This window comes from Catharus ustulatus, chromosome 21 (assembly GCF_009819885.2).
Source record: "Catharus ustulatus isolate bCatUst1 chromosome 21, bCatUst1.pri.v2, whole genome shotgun sequence".
Lineage (NCBI taxonomy): Eukaryota > Metazoa > Chordata > Aves > Passeriformes > Turdidae > Catharus > Catharus ustulatus.
In genome coordinates this window covers 1668058-1685514 of record NC_046241.1, presented here as the reverse complement: position 1 = coordinate 1685514, position 17457 = coordinate 1668058, and the positions used below count along the sequence as shown (strand labels likewise).

The 17457-nt window shown below is 47.7% G+C and overlaps 1 protein-coding gene across 3 annotated transcripts in view; it reads right to left on the bottom strand.

Annotated features, from left to right (window-relative positions):
* Nucleotides 1-17457, bottom strand: part of LOC117005605 (discoidin domain-containing receptor 2-like) — a 57987-nt gene that overhangs the window by 11907 nt on the left and 28623 nt on the right. For all 3 annotated transcript variants that reach the window (XM_033077484.1, XM_033077482.1, XM_033077483.2), the window contains exons 3-12: nt 15474-15576; nt 13297-13525; nt 10844-10991; nt 10082-10187; nt 8796-8982; nt 4313-4559; nt 3200-3292; nt 2559-2716; nt 2115-2310; nt 787-1031 (exon numbers count right to left, since the gene is read on the bottom strand). In XM_033077484.1, coding sequence (XP_032933375.1) covers nt 787-1031; nt 2115-2310; nt 2559-2716; nt 3200-3292; nt 4313-4559; nt 8796-8982; nt 10082-10187; nt 10844-10991; nt 13297-13525; nt 15474-15576 — 1712 coding nt within the window. The remainder of the gene's footprint in view (nt 1-786; nt 1032-2114; nt 2311-2558; nt 2717-3199; nt 3293-4312; nt 4560-8795; nt 8983-10081; nt 10188-10843; nt 10992-13296; nt 13526-15473; nt 15577-17457) is intronic.

The following is a 17457-nucleotide window of genomic DNA, read 5'->3' as shown; positions in this document are numbered from 1 at the left end:
TGTCTTAGGTTGCAACACAGGATGTGTATTCTGTCACCATCTGTTAAACCAGGTGGGGCAGTGATCCCCATCTCCATGGGAGATATCTTCTGCTAATGGGCCATCTGTTAAACCAGGTGGGGCAGTGTTCTTTATCTTTCCACAACCCATCCTTCCTCCAGGAGGTCTCTCCTGCTCATGGCCATTGAGTCCCAGTGCATGACTGATAAAATTACTGCATCCCACGGGGAGATGCTCCAGCCAGGGGAGGAGCCAAACATTTCCTACCTAGGTAAAATCTGAGATTTGGAACATCAGAGCAGCCTTTTCCTCTGGATGCCAGAGGAAAACCAGACCCTTCCACATCATCACTGGACCTTCAGAGGAAACTGCACCTTGTACAGGAGCACTGCTCCAACTGAGCCACATCTGTCACTGCAGGAGGATGTACCCACCATGGAATGGGACTGCTACCAACACCCTGACTGGTATCAGGTTGGATTCTGACTCTGTCAGTGTTTTGGTTTTTTCTATTACTTTATTTCTATTTTAATTTTTCCTGGTAAAGAACTGTTATTCCTGTTCTCATATCTTTGCCTGAGAGCCCTTTCATTTCAAAATTACAATATTTTGGAGGGAGGGGGTTTGCATTCTCCATTTCAAAGAGAGGCTCCTGCTTTTCTTAGCAGACACCTGTCTTTCAAACCAGGACACAGGTTTGAAAGGACACAGGTTTGAAAGGACACAGGTTTGAAAGGACACAGACAGGCTTTCTGCTGGAGGACAAGCAGCAGGGAATGGCTGTACCTCTCCAAACTGTCCTTCCCCCAGCTTCTCCTTGAGGCGCAGCTGCTGCCGGGGGAACTCCCCCACGGAGATGTCCTTCTTGGTCAGGGAGTCCACGGTCAGGGCTGGCACCGCGTACATGTTGTTGCCAGTCACCCCCTGCAGGTGCACGATGTCCGTCTCGGCGTAGTGGGGGACGTTGTTCTGGAAGCCTTGGTGAGGGGTGGACTTGGTCAGGTCGGGCTCAGCATAGTCCCCACTGCACACTAAAGGGAGACAAAGGCAGGTGAGTCACACACTGCCTCCCTCAGAAACAGTGTGTCCCAGTTTCTACTCCTCCCAACCCCAATCTGGGAATTTGGCCACCTGCTACCTTGTACTGAGGAACACCTACATGGGAGACACTGCTCTGTTTGAACCAGAACAATACCAGTGAGCTGCCAGCAAATTCCTGCTCAACACAGCCTGTTCTAGCCAGCCATGAGAGCTACAGGTCTTGTCCAGACAGGGAGGTGAGTCTGAAGTGATTTTCTGTTTCTGATTCATCCTAAGTACAAGCAGTTCCCATTACCTGTCAGGGATGTTGTTTGCAACGTCAAACTTGCTCTGGATTCCCTTCTGCAACAAGAACTGATCGAGGCTTCCATTTCCCACGTCCTCTGGTAGCAAACTCCTCTCCTTCTTACAGCTTATTCACATAATTCTAAAGCATTACCCCACATTTAACTCAGTATTACACAGAACATTTGTTCTGCTTCAAATTCACACCCTGGCTCAATCCAATCAGCCTCCCTGTGTAGAATAATGCTGGATCTTAGCAACTTGTCAGTGTGAGGAATGCAGCAATGCCTTCACTGAGTACAAAACACTGTTGGAAACATTCCCTTCTGTGTGGGCCCAAAAGCTCCCCAGGGGCTGGAAGCCAGGATACCACGGACAATTCCCTGCTCTATTTCCTTCTGATTTTTCTACAGGAATTTCAAAGAGCCCTAGCTGCAAAAAAAGATGTTAAAGGTCTTCTCTCAAGAGTGCTGCAGGCAGCATCTCCACAAACAATGTGATTGCTCTGACTGCCCAACCAGCTGCTAAAAGATGACCTGGGTAATACATAAACAGTCTTCAAATGAAACAATAAAAGGCCACCACCCTCTAGTGGGACTGCTGCTCCAGCTGTCACAGCTCCATGCCAAGAAGTGCCAGTGTTCCACAATACTGCCTGAGCTCCCTGGGTTATTGCATTGCACAGGAGCCAAAGATGGCAACTTAGACACAGACAAGTGGCACATTTTACAGTCTGACAGAAATAATAATAGAAGAACCACGCAGCTTCTGGAGGCTGCTGATGCTACCTGAATCCTCTGCACTTTGGGAAAGCTCTGGAAGCTTTTGGAGCAGTGTAGCTGGCTGGTGATATTCCAAATCCAGTGGGAAAGCACGTTCATAGGTGGGATTTGACTGGTGGATCTGGGTCTGGTTGTTGGCAATGGTGTAGCTGTAGAAGGAGAGGCGAACAGTGGCATCCTCCTCCAGGATTCGACGTGGGGCCTGCAGAGGAAAGGGAAAAAAAACCCAAAACACTGAGGCAATGCTCAGTTGTTAAGTAATCCCTTGGCTGCAACCACAGCAACTTCCAGTAATATCTTGGACAGGCCTGGCATCCTCCCCTGCTGTGAGAGCAGCTTTAGCTGCTCCATGGAGCTGGAGAAACCCTGTGCTTTTCACATAGTTCTGAGCTCATTAGGGTTAATGATTAGTTCTGGATTTATGTCTACAAAATAGCCCCACTGTATTACCTTTTCCAACCTTTTTTGAACATATTGCTTCCAAAGAATGATGATTATAATCATCAGGAGCAGCAGAATGATAGCCACAAGGCAGCCCACGAGGATGGAGGTGTTGGAGTCATCTGCCTTCTCCCCTATCCAGGTGCTGGTTACAGAGGATGTGGTTCCTGCAATCACAGAGAAGGAGAATCTGGGGTTAAAGCACCAGCACCAGTTTTCTGTGCCAGCCAACTTCCTACAGTCAGGTAGAGAAAAGATCTTGGGCAGCTCCCTGAACATCAACACCAGCTGTGTTCGCATTTTGCTCTTACCAGAAATTCTCATTTTGGAGGCTCAAAGAGCTAAGAACTGTGCAGAGAACTTCTGCAAGCACTGCTGTGAGCAGAACAGATTCCTGCAGTGGATCCACCCTAGAGCAGACAGTGCTCAGAGTTTCACTGGCTCCACATAAGCCTCCAGTCCATGTTCTGGGGCAGCCCTGGCCAGCTGAGGCTCAGGGGGCTGTCACACATTGCCCTGTGCAAGAGGCACTGATCAGCCCATCCCCAGATCTCCAGAAATGGAGGGAAGGATGACATTAACTGGGATTGTTCCTGTGAAATTCCCCAACACTTGAGCCCTTGGCATGGCCAAGGGGCAGGAGTCCTTACCCCAGGTGCCCTCAGTAACGTTGTGCTCCGTTTCCAGGAGATCCGTGGTGCTTGTGGCTACCGTAACAAAACTGGGATTCACACTCTCCATGTCTGTGGAAGGAAAGGGAGGTGTGTCAGCCCAACAAAACCTCCCTGCTCCTGCCACCAGTGTCTGCAATCCCAACCCCAGCAGGAGGGGTTCAGGCAGCAGATCAGGAACAGGAAGGGCTGCTGCCTGCAAGGTAAGCAGTAAGCAGCACCCAGGGAATTCCTCCCTCAGGAATGTCCTCTCACTACAGCTGAACAGAGACTTTGGAATAGAGAGCTACAGCCACACCTTTCCCTGTCAGTCCTGGTGGTTTTCTCCAAGACTTTTGTCCTTTTCCCTCCAGAGCCTTTTAAAGCACCTCATGGCATTGACTTCTGCATCATAGTTAAGACTTAAGGAAAAGTCAGCCTCTATTTTTTAATAATCTGCTAAACTTGATCTCATCATCTCTAGATATATTTGAATTATTCCTAACAAAATACTTGGTAAAGAGAAGCAAAAATCAATGTTATAGCCAGCAGGCAGCTGGGGAAGTGGAGGCAGGTACTGATCTCTTCACTCTGGTGACCAGAGACAGGACTCAAGGAAACAGCTGGAGCTGTGTCAGGCTCAGGTGGAGTTCAAGGAAAGGTTCTTCCCCCAGAGGGTGCTGGCACTGCCCAGGCTCCCCAGGGAATGGGCACGGCCCCGAGGCTGCCAGAGCTCCAGGAGCGTTTGGACAGCGCTGCCAGGGATGGACAGGCTGGGATTGTTGGGGGGTCTGGGCAGGGACAGGGCTGGGCGATCCTGGTGGGTCCCTTCCAGCTCAGGATATTCTGTGATTTTGTGATCTGTTTCAAATTAACAACTGCTCTACAGTCCAATTTTTGGTTGCTTCTACTCATGTGCATCACTATCAGCCTGGGAATCACCCACTGCACCTTTGATCCCCCTCGTTGCCCCTCCAGTGCCTGCAGCACCTCCTCCCTCCCCCTGTGCAGCCACAGTGCCACTCTCATGTCACCCCACATGTCCTGCACTGCCACAGCAGCTCCTCTGCTCCCTGTGCTTCCCCAGGTGTGCCTGACTGCAGGAGCACTCACCTGACTGGAAGGAAATCTCGCTCATCATCATCCAGGTGTCAGCGAAGTAGAAGCGGCACAGGATGGCCTTGCCCACGCGCTGCTGCAGGGGCACGGTCACAAACCTGGCACTGGGGTTTTTGTCATCCAGCACCGTGGCCACCCCCACAGGCTCGGGCTCCCAGTCCGCGATCAGGCGGGGTTTGAACAGACACTCCACCCTCTGGAAGATCTTCACCCCCTTGGAAAACATGTTGTTACAGTGCACCTGGGGAGAGGAGAATGGATCCATCAGAGAGATTTACCTAAATCAGCTCCAAGGATGTTCCATTCACAAAAATTTTCCATGGCCACTATCTCCCTGTATGAGTGCACAATGAGTGATTTCTTCCAATGTGCAATGAGAACACTGGGCAAAAAGCTATTCTGAAACAGCTCTGAATTCTACCTGCAGAAGCTACATTAATGGTCAGATTCTGACAGGCTTTAACATTTACAGTAATTTCACGATTACAAGCCGCACTGAGTATAAGCCGCATTTCTGGGTGTCGGCAATTTTTCATTCTTTGTCCATGCATAAGCCACACCTGATTACAAGCCGCATGTTACAATACAGAGTGTGATAAAAGGTATCTGTTCTATCACCATCTTTGAGGGTGGGGGCAGTGATCCTGATCTCCACAGGAGATATTCTGCTAATGGCCCATCCATTCAAACCAGGCAGGGCATTGTTCTTTATCTTCTCACAACCCATCCTTCCTCCAGCGAGTCATTTTCTGCTCATGGCCATTGAGTCCCACTGTGGGACTGATAAAATTACTGCATCCCATTGGAAGTTGCTCCAGCCAGGGGGAAGAGCCCAACATTTCTTACCAAGATAAAAACAGAGGTTTTGGGACACTAAGGGAGCCCCTTTCTCCACTGGACTCCAGAGGAAAACCGGATTTCTCCACATCACCACTGGAGCTCCGGAGGGAAACTGCACCTTGTACAGGAGCACTGCTCCAACTGAGCCACATCTGTCACTGCAGGAGGATGCAGTCACCATGGAATGGGATTGCTACCAACACCCTGCCTGACGGGTGTCAGGTTGTACTCTGACTGTGTCAGGGTTTAGGGTTTGTTTCTTTGTAGTGCTGTATTTCTATTTTAATTTTCCTAGTAAAGAACTGTTATTCCTAATTCCCATATCTTTGCCCGAGAGCCGCTTTATTTCAAAATTATAATAATTTGGAGGGAGGGGGTCTACATTCTCCATTTCAAAGAGAAGCTCCTGCCTTTCTCAGCAGACACCTGTCCTCCAAACTAAAACGGCAACTTTTTGTTCTTTGTCCATATATAAGCCGCACCTGATTATAAGCTGCACTTTGGGTTCGGACCAAAATTTTAGTCAAAATGGTGCGGCTTATAATTGTGAAATTACTGTAAATGTCTTTAAACATTTAAACACAAAACGGAAATTAAAAATCACCTGAACTCTTAGTGTTAAAAATTTGGTATTACTTGAATTGCTTGACATAAGTAGCTGGAATTGTTAGGCCACAAGATGAATTTCATCTGAGCTACATGGCTCTGTTCTGCAAGTCAAAGATGGATTAGTGTGAACCCTGGAGCTATTAATCTGATCATTAATAATGGTGAAGATGGATTGTAGTGAAACTTGTATGTAACAATCTGATCATTAGCAATAGTTAGAATAGACAAAGCCGCAGGTTAAATATTACTCAAAGATCAACAGCTGGAGTGGACAGCCCATAGATTGTGATCTGTGAACTGTAACAACCATGTTTAAAAAATGAACTACTGAACTCACCAAAAACCCCCACAGAAACCAGCCTCAGAGGCCAGTGTAGAAACAATGACACAGCAGCCATTTGGTAATGAAAGAGTGAAGCAATGAAGAGCACAGAGAATCCAGACCCTAATACTGCTCTTGGATTCTTCTTCTGTCCCTCTTGGCCTGAGGGGTCCCAGGGATTTCTTTGTTCTTAGTCCCTCTTTTGAGGCACCAGTTCGAGCTATGACAGATCACAATTGATCTCTGCCATTAGATGAGAATTGTGTTCCAAAATTCTTAGCATTTAGATACTTTTAGCAGCTGCAGTCTAAGCTAATTTCTTCCAAAAAACACAAACCAAGACAGACCCAAGCAGATATTTCCTTGCCATACACCTGCTCTGGTTGCACCTCGAGGACAACTAAGGATCTGAGTTTTAGGGAAACTCTCACCTCAGCCTGCATCCATCAGCTTCTCCTGGTGCTCAGCATCAGGCTGAGCTCTGTTAGAAGACCTGAAGCTCAGGACCACAACATCTCAGCACTGTGGCCAATGACCAGGAACCAGAAGAAATAAGGTGACAAAGCCCTCAGTATCCCTCAGCCTGTCCCATTCTCACAGCCACAGTGGTCCAACCCTCCCCACGACCCCAGGAATCATTTCCTAGTGACTGTGGAGTATTTGCCACTGTGACAGCAACAGTTTCCAAACCCCTACAGCCCTGAAGCCTCCTAATTGCTTGGCCTCTGCCAGGTCCTGCAGTGAAAAGCAGTGAAGCACTAATGAGGGGCAACCAGGCTGATGAGCAGCAAGAAGACAAAAGGAGGGTATTTGTATATAATTAGGACCAGATGAAGCTTAGCCAACATTATTCAGTAAGGAGAAGCAGTCATTCATAAGCAGGCAGGAAAGCCTGACGCCTGGAATATACAATTTGTGCCATATTTGGACACGAGTTGGATGTGTTTCCACCCTGGACTGATACAGAGACATTTTCTATTGCAAACATCTCCTACTAAAGTTCAATTTTACAACATGCAAGCCTGTGCAATGCAATTGCAATGTTGCTAACATTTATTTTTAATACTTTTGTGTCCAGGGGATACTGGGAAATTGGATACTGGGAAAGCTCAGGGGACTGGGATAAAGCTAATGGGTAATAGGAAGCAAAAATTATTCACAGACCACCTGGCCTGTACAAAAGAAATTCAAAGCTGGAAGAGGCAATGTTCAATAAACAGTGAAGATTAATTTATGCTAATCAGAATAACTTTTTAATTAGATGCTAGATGAAGTAGCTCTTTTTATGATCTGATGTGTTTGGTTTATCAGGATGGTTGTGTTTACAAGACAGATTTTTGGAAGGCATCTGTCCCCAATTACCATAATGTGGGCTTGTGTATTATATTAATTTGATTAAACATTATCAACTAGTCAGTCTTACAAATTTTAAGGCACAAATTCTTCTCTGTTTTTCTAGGAGGAATGCATTCCTAAATCAAAATCTGCTACTTTTTTCAATGACCTGAGGGAGACAGCAGAATCACTAGCAATAAAATAAACTAAATTCCTGAATGGGAGGGAGTTTCCTAAAATAATCTCAAGGACTGACTCATGTCAGGGTAGTGAACTCAGGGACAAAATCTAAGTGATGCTTTCCACACTGGACTTTTATCCTGGACACTAATAACTTGGAACTGATTATCAGCATGATCCCAAAGCCTTAATGACCACTGGCTCCCTCTCTCTTGGCTTGGAGGATTAATACCATCACAAGATTCACAAACAAAGCGGAATCATCCAAAAGCAGGAAATTGGTACCATTCTTTTATGCAATTTGATGGAAAGCCTGCATGCAGATCCGGATTCTGTACCTCCAAAAGAGTAATCAGCAAAGAAAGAAAGGATTGGATGACAGCCCCAAAAATGACCCTTGGTCTCACAGGGAAGGCATTGAGAAGCCTGCCAACTTAGTTTACTGAAGCAAAGATTAAAAGAGTGGTTTAATCATGGTTTAGAGGCAGAAGATTTCTGAGAAGGCAGAACTCTTATTTTTGCCAGCAAAAGCAGGCAAAGAGCCAACAGTTGCAAGTTAAAAATAGACAAAATAAAACCAGAGTAAGTAACCACCAAAACAATTTACTTAAGGATGTGGTGGGTTCTCCTTCATTTGAAATCTCTACAAGAAAAGCCACCAATCCTTTTTAAAAGATCCTGCTGTTTACTACAGACTCAAAGTTCAGCTCATGCTTTTCCTGTGTGTTTAAATGATTTCCCACAGCACAAGAGAAATGTTTGGTCAAAATGGAAGCACAGCCACATTCCTTTACCTCAGGGGTCAGTAAATTTTACATCCTAAATCCATCTCAGCTGCCTAAACACTGTTTCAGGTGGCTGCTTTTTATTCCTTCAAGCCAAATACTGGAAGAAGAGTCTGAGCTCTGAAGAAGCAAGTGCTCACCTGCTTCACCTTTCTACACTGGAAAACTTGCTCAAATTCTGCTGACAGGCACTTGCTGTATGCTCCTGCTTTGGGAAGAGTACTCAAGGCCAGGTTGGACAGGGCTTGGAGCAACCTGGTCTAGTGGAAGGTGTCCCTGCCTGTGGAAGAGGGTGCAACGAGATGAGCTTCAAGGTCCCTTCCAATCCATTCAAGGCCCCAAAGGGGCAGCCTGGAAGCCCCCAGACCAAAGCCTGTCCCTCTGGAGAGGGACCATGCTGAGTTACCTTCATGGAGGTGAAGTTCCGTGGGCGGTCAAACTGGAACTCCATTTCCACAGCGCCTGTGCTGAAGCTCTTGTTCCTCCAGCCAACGTAGTCATAGCCCGGCCACACGCGGTACTGGTGGCTCTGGGTGAAGTCATCCAGCCCCAGCACTCCATCTGTGAGCTGGCCCAGCCCTCCATACAGGTGCCTGGCCAGGGAGAACCAGCAGTCAGCCAGAGTTCCAGTGGGAAATCACACAGGTCTTTGAACTGGTACCAGCAAAACATCCGTTTTCCTACTCCTGACCCACCCTGGACAAGGACTCATTCACTCTTCTTATGCAGCACCACCTCATAGTTTGGGCTGGGATTTTAGCATCATTCCCAGCTTGGGAAAAGGCAGAAGCCCTGGTGTCAAGGACAACAGCAAAGCTGAGCTACAGGCTGAGCATCTAGAGAACAGAAAGACTCTGGAAAATGACACTGGCATTTTCAGCTGGAACTGCAGCATCTCACCATGCAGCTGCATGGCAGGAACACTGCTCCATCCTGTGCTGGGGGAAACCTCTGGGGAAAGCCCTGCAGGCAGGCACAGAAAGGTAGGAAAGTGGGAAGTGAGACCATGGGCAGCTCATGAGCCACAGCCAGGTCTAACCAGGATCGTTTCTGGCACTGCTCCTAAGAGAAGAGTGTTATTGGCTCTTTCCAAGGCTGATTGGACTCTTTGTCAGGACCCTGTCTCATTCCACTCCTTTGTGAGTGCAGAGCCCCTCATAGCTTTCCAGCTCTGTCCCAGAGTAGAAGATGCCAGTGTGGAACAATTCTAACTCCCTCTGCAAGTCCTTGGCTCTGTAAGTCCACCCCAGGTGAGCCCTCCTGTCACTAGAGCACAGGTACATGTATGTGCCTTTGAACTGCAAGGATTAACAGCTGGAAGAGGCAGATTCCTGCCAGTCAGGCATGTGAACTAGAGGTTAAGTAGTTTCAAAGAGTCCTGGCTCAGCAGGCTGGGTTTTGTGCCTACATCTGTAGCTCCCTGACACTCCACAGCAGGTTCCTAAGTTATTGCTGGACAGCTACATGTGACACCTACTCTGTACATAAAAACCTTCTTTTTGAAACATCCAAGCTCTACTGAATCAGCCCAGCTTGAAACCATCAGCTTTAATACATAAAGTCATTGTTGCCCAGCATTCTTCCAACCTCCTACAAGCATGAAGAAGTGTTTGGGATACAAGATACCAGTGACAGGGTGAGTAGGGAAGAATTTGCACAGTCACAGAGAGAGGACAGGACAACTTCTCCCACCTGCGTTCATGGTAGCCATCATAGGTCGAGTCATTCAGGTAAACGATGGGGAAGCCAGGAGCTGCTATTGTCCCTCCTTCAGGGATGCTGTAGGATGCCAAGCCATCTAAAAAAAGAAGGCCACACACCTCAGAAATGCAGCAGCCTCCTGTCACCTGTGTCCATGTACCTTTCCATTTATCACATGGACCAACAGGAGCAGTTCCATGGGCCAGGGGCTCCCTCTGCACATGCGGGGATGAGGAGAGCCCAGCCAGGTGTCAGTGTAAAGATGTGCCCAAAAGGATGTGTTCTATCACCATCTTCATGAACAGCTGAAAGCAGGAGGGGCAATGTTTTCCTTGCTATCTCCTGTTAATGAGCCCATGAATGCCTTGCCCATGACTCCTACAAACTCCCTGTGGGAGCCATTTCTGTTTCATGGGTAATCAAGGACCCACCCCTGACTCATAGAATGACATCAGCCCACTGTGAGATGCTCTGCCCAGGGGGAGGAGCCAAGCATCCCCACCTGGACATCATCTGGGGTTTGGGACAGAACAAGCAGCCTTACCCACTGGTTTCCAGAGGACAAGAGCTACCAGACCTTTCTATGGGATCACTATTCAAGACCACTTCATCTGGACTGCGGGGTGTCAGGTTGTATTCTGACTCTGGCAGTGCTTTATTGGGTTTTTTCCTATTGCATTATATTTCTGCTTTGGAGTCCTGGTTTGGTTTCCCAGGCAGCAAACAGGGCTGTGCAGGGCAGGAAGGGCTCACCGTGCCAGACACAGCCGTAGAGCTCCACCCTCATGCAGACGGTCATGGCCGCCCTGGTGACCGGGATCAGCCGCACGAAGCGCGCAATGATGGGAGGCCGCAGGTCCCTCAGCACCACGTCGTACGTGTCTGTGTTGCCTTCGATCACCTGCAGGAGAAACATCCTCAGCACCTTCTCCCTGCTGTGCTGCAGAGTGGTGTTCCTGCACCCCCTGTCTGAGAGCAGGGAGCTTCCCCAGGAATCTGTGGGGGGAAGTGCTGCTCCCACGGTGATGGGCGAGAGGGTGCTGCCATGTCACCTCCTGCCCACTGCACACCCCCCAGGCTGCACTGAGGAGAGGAGAAGCAGCTGGGGGTGAAGGTGTGAGTAGATGTGTCAGAGTTCCAGCTACTGGATGAAACCCCTTCCTTCAAGGAATCCATGAGCTCCAGTAAGATGTAACAGAGCTTGCCCTCACCACCAGGTTCCTGGTGGAGGGTCCTGATGTCCTTTCCCCACAAGCCAGCACAATTCCAGAGGTGCTGCAAGTGTTTGGTGCTGCACAGGAGGCATCTTGGACTGAGGTGCTCAGCCTCACCACAGCCACCGCATCGTGCTGCAGTGCATTGACAGGGTAGGGACCCTCACCCTTCCCTCAGTGTCACCACTGTTCTGGGAACACTCCACTGTTTATTTTGACTTCCCCTCCCATCCCACAGACACATCTTTTGTAGCATCAAAATATGCTACCTAAATTTTTGGACACCAAAATGTGAGGTATGGGCAATATAATGGTAATGGCCAAACAGCTGATTAAAGGTCTGAGTGAGCAAATAATTCATTAATAAGATAAAAGCTGTTACCAAATACTGCACTGCCGACCCTGCTGGGACTTCTAAAGTACCCTCAGTGCAAGAAAACGTCACCACACCCAGCACCTCTCTAGACTGACTTAGGTGTCCAGACTCCACAAGCCAGCCTGAGGCCAGATAAGCTGCAGGTGAGATACCCAGGGGATTCCTTCCCAGGGGGAGTCTAACAAAGGCTTAGGAACACACAGCCCTAAGCTCTGTGCTCAGCTCTGGAGACAGCATGGCAACTGTGGTGAGCAGGGAAGCCTCTGAGTGTGTGGGCTCAGCACATCTCCTACTCTCTAAACTCCTTCCTCCAAAACATCCACACACCAAACACTGCTATCAGACACCCAGAAACTCCTTCATTCCCTGCCAGCCCCTCTGATTTTAGATCCCAAAGCAGGCATCTGCTTGGCAGCTTCCAATTTAGAAACAAGTGTCTAAGAGAGGGACACCCATGTGATGTCTGGGATGTGCACAGACAGGCAGTGAAGAGCCACAGTTCTCCTGATTTGGGGGATCAGGTCAGGGGACATGGACAAAGGAAGAAAACTTCAGACATCCCCTCAGAAAAAAAGCACCCTTGCACCAGCTCCACAGTAGAAGAGCTGAGAACCCTGCCCATCTTTTGAGAGGAGCAAAGGAGATGATGCAGCACAGCTGCTGTTCCTGAGCATGCAGGGCCAGAAAACCCAAATCAGTTGTGTGAAAGAAAAACCCAGCAGCAGTTTCCAGTCCTGGCCACTGCTGATCCCAGTGCTCCCCACATCAGGAATGCTGCAGTGCTGCTGGATGAGACCATGTCTTTCGTTGCAATACAGGATGTGACCAGCAGCATGTATTCTATCACCATCTGTTAAAAACCAGGTGGGGCAGTGCTCTTCATCTCTTCCACAACCCATCCTCCCTCCAGGAGACATCTCCTGTTAATGGCCATTGAGTCCCAGTGCGTGACTGATAAAATTCCATCATCCCATTGGGAGATGCTCCAGCCAGGGGGAGGAGCCAAACATTTCCTACCTAAATAAAAACTACGATTTGGAGCATCAGAGCAGCCTATTTTTCACTGGATCCCAGAGGAAAACTGGATCTTTCCACATCATCACTGGACTTTGGAGAAAAACTGCTCCCTTCTACAGGAGCACTGCTTCAACAGAACCACATCTGTCACTGCAGGAGGATGCAGCCACCATTTAATGGCACTGCTACCAACACCCTGACTGACAGAATGTCAGGTTGGATTCTGACTCTATCAGTGTTTTGGGGTTGTTGGGTTTTGGGTTTGTTTTTTGTAATACTGTCTTTCTGTTTTAATTTTTCCTAGTAAAGAACTGTTATTCCAATTCCCATATCTTTGCCTGAGAGCACCTTCTTTTCAAAATTACAATAGCTTGGAGAGAGGGGGTTTACATTTTCCATTTCAAGAGATGCTCCTGTCTCTCTCAGCAGACACCTGTCTTTCAAACCAAGCCAGACCAGACGATGCACGGCAAGCACAGAACTGAGGCAGAACACGCTGCTCCAGCAGAGCCAGGCTGGAATACGATGCAGTAAGCAGGATGGGGAGGATGTGCCTGGCACAGTGCAGTGCTCCAGGCAGACCCAGCTCCCAGGCTCACCCTGGTGCCCTGGCGGTCCCTCCAGGAGATCCAGCGCTCCCCGTTCCGGCTGTAGTCGATGCGGTAGGCGCGGGCAAACTCCTTGCCCGTGGCGCGGGCGTGCCGGCCCTGGGTGCCCACCAGGGTGATGAAGTACAGCTTGTGCAGGTCGATCTGCAGGAACTGCACATCTTCAGGCTCCAGCAAACCAGCTGGGCACCAGGCTCCATCCCCCTCTTCCCTCTGTAACCTGAGAGGAAAATCACAGGTGTTAAAAAAAATCCAATTTCCAATGATTAATTGAGGAAACACCTGGAAACACCTGGAACTTTGAGGATTGGGAGGAAGCAACAAACTACCAATGGCTACCAAATACCTCTGCCCTTTGAGATGATGGCCAGTTGAGACTCAAATCCTACAGGCAGTTTTGCCCTATGCAGAATAGCTCCTCAGTTTCAGGTATCTTTCATTAACTACTCGGACTAACTTCTTCCCCAGACACAAATTTCTACATTGATCAGGAACAACCCTGCTGCTCTGTAGCACCTTGCTGCTAAAATGCATCCTCACTGCTCCTAAACCCCACATGGCAAGGCCTGAACTTCTGCTTGACCATCTCCTGCAGCCCTATAAAGCTCAAAGAGGAGCCGCCTTAAAAATACATTTTAGTGAAAAAAGCTCTGCTTGAAATTATTCTGGGTCATTTCAATGCATATTTCACATTTCCTGCAGTAAGCAGAGCTGCTGGTGTAGGATACTACAAGAAGAGTGGAGAGGTCTCTGCTCCTAAGCTGAACATTCTGAGAGCTGTAGTTGTGAAAAATTCAATCTGCACACCAAAAATGTGTGGGTTTTTTAGCAACAGGGATTTCTTAGCCAACAGCAAGTCCTTGAAGTCCCTTGGCTTTCAAACAACTGGGATCAGTCAGGGCATCGTGGTACCCAGGAGGAGACACTGAAGGTCAAGGCTCAGGCCAGAGAAGATTTTAATCTCTGGGTAGTCAGCTGTTTGTGCAAGACTTTCCTACACTGGAATAACAAGTAAAAGAAGCTCTAAAACAGACAGGAAAGGTGACTGAAGTGACAGGGACAGACATCTGCATGGGACAACTGTGACCTCTAACCAAATGAGGGCAGCTTCATGCCTTTACCCTGGGCCTTCACCCTTCATCCAGCTGCCCCAGCAAAGAGAGGATGGTAACAGATGGCAAGAGATGCCCGAAGTGTTTGCAGCACTGGACATAAGCCACACTCAGAGGAAAAATCTCCCAGCTTTCAGACCCACAGGCCTGTTCAAACACTATTAAAACACAGCACACAGCATCACTGCTCTACCACAGACTAAGAAAAAATAATATTTGAGCACTAGGAGAATTTAATGATTTTGAACTGCCTGAATTCATCATAAAAATGTAAGTATAATAGTTAACCTGAAATTCCTGAGTTGCACCAAAGCTGTAGGAGTGTTTGATATCACCACTACAAACAATTCTAAGGAAACTCACATTTGCAACTCTTCTGTGAATCATCAGTTAAGAGCTTTCAGAGAAATAAAGTGACCAAAAAAAATGAAAAGCAAAGTTTATCATAAAGACTTTAGGCCTCCTTGACAGTGAAGAAAATAATTTAGTTGCTTGCTTAACGATTCCTTAACTGCATTTCTGAGGTTTTTGAGGCAGACTGAGCACAGCCCATTTCCTCAATAGGATGCTGTTGAAAAGTTCATCCTTGTAAAGGATTTCCTATGATTTAGTTTAAAGCACTCCACAAGAATCCCAGGGGCAATGTCCCTGGCTGACCTGTAAGTCACAAATCCTTTGGAGATTTATTCACAGAGTGACTGAAAGATGGGGGTCAGAGGCAACCTCTGAGTCTCCAGTCCCACCCCCTGCTCACAGCTCCAAGGCTGCCCTGTGTTGCTCAAGCCCCCAAACACTGAGACATCACCACCTCTCTGGGTCCCCATCCCACCACTTCATTCTCATGGAGAAGGATTTTTTTCCTTAATATTTAACCAGAATTTCCTGTATCACAGCTGTGACCATTGCCATTGCCTCCTGGCCTTTCACTGAGCACTGCCCAGGTTGAACATGGAAGCAGCAAACAAGGTTTTAAGGGTGGGGGATCTTCTTCCTCAACCACATATTGGGAATCTAGGGGGAACAAAGGCCTGAATTTGTTGTCAGAGGTGGACCCACCGTGCATACTGGGGCCCAGTGGAGTCGTACCACTGGCTGGAAGCAGTGATGTCCTCATCCCGGATGGTCCCCTCGTGCATCCCCAGGGGGTAACGACAGATTGCTAAAAATGGGAACATGGGTAAGAAAACAACAAAGATCAGCACTCATTTCTTTTAAAATCACCAAATTTAATTAAAAGGCTGTCACACCCAGGGAATAAACATGGTAATGCTAAAATAAAGAATTTTTTAAAAGGATTAAATACTTTATAATTATCATAACCTAAAATGATTAGTAATGCATTAAACTTACAGTATCATCAAGCAGAGCCCAGGCAAGGCAAAAATTTTACAAAGAAACATGCTAAGAGCATGAAATCCCCAAATCATATTATTGTTACTGGTTGCATGGGCCCATTTTACAATGAGAAATTATTCATCAATAACGATGTGACATAAAAAGGAAGCTTTTGTTCAAGATTCTTCTGGCCCTGGAATAAACTGGATGCTTGACTTGTGCTCAAATGGGAACAATTATTACCTTCACCAGTTCAGATACAAGGGAGGAGTTAAACATGTATTACAAATGACAAGTCATGGAAACATCTGCTCTGTCCTGTCACTGCAGGCTGGAGTTCACATTTGACCATGAGCCCCTGCCCATCCACCCTGCCTCATCCCAGTCTGTTCCTGCTTCCAGCCTCAGCTGGAGCAAGCATTTCTCCCCAGCATGGGAATTCTCTCCAACTTGGTGCCTCCAGGGAGCACAGACACACCTGGCTCAAACCATGGATCACCAAAAGCTCCCCACACCAGTACCCTGCAGATGTAGCTGACAAATCCTAGCTGGCCTTGAGGTCCTCTCTGACAGAAGTTTTTAAACACGTCCTGGAACATTAGTGATGTTTGGGAAAACTCTAAATCTGAATGTATTCAGTGCCACACTGCTGCAGCCACAGGAGCAGGTCTGGTTGCCTCTCCCTCTGTCCTCCTGGTTTCCCAAAATCCCAGAATGGGCTGGGTTGGAAGGGACCTTGGAGATGATTTCCTACCACCCTTGTACCAAACCTGGATACAGCTCAACAGGAGTTGCACTTCAAGGATCCTTGTGGGTCCCTTCCAACTCAGGAGATTCTGGGATTCCATGAAATCCATTCAGCAGGTTCAGAAGCTACAAGACAAGACAGAGGGATGAAAACCACCTTGCTGTTATCATTACACAGAATAAAGCACCTCAGGCTGAATGACTGCCTGACAAATCTGATGTAGAAATGTTTGCAAACAGGGTGGTGCTTCAATAGGGTTTGCCTGCAGCTGTTAGGCACTGTACCAGTGAATGTGTGATGTGCTCAGTACTCCTAAATCATCAGGTAAAGGAGATGGTTGGTGAGGTGACAACATTTGCTAATGATACCAGGTTATTTAATATTCAAAAATATATAGTATTTTTTAAAACTGTGGGAATACCTATAAAATAAACTCGAATTAGCATTACAGCACTGCCTGTGCTCATGGCCACATGCCAGGCAGGTAAGGAATAGAGCTCTTGCTCCTTCCTTCCCTCAGCAAAAGGCAGAGGAGGCAACACAGATGATAAAGAAGATCAGCAGCCTCATCTTTACAAAAGGGATTACTGAAGTATGACCAAGATCATTTATATTGAACTATAGATATCCTCACTGTCTCTCAAAACACCAGAAGCAGGAGGCATCAAAAGGTCAGGTAGGAGAGCTCAAACCAGAATATAAATCCTTAACCTATTAAACACTCCAATGCTGCAGTTTCCTATGGGTTCAAAAACCCAGCTGAACAAACTCACAGCCACCACAAGCAAATAAATACCCAAGACCTGGCTCTGGAAGCTGCAGTGACCTGAGGGTATCCCTGGGGTAAAGCTGTGCTGTGTGCCAGCCCATCTGTGACCCTTTCAGAGTCAGAGGGATGGGATCCTGCAGGAGTCACAGAGCTGGGTGGGCCCCTGGTATCACCCACAGCATTCACAG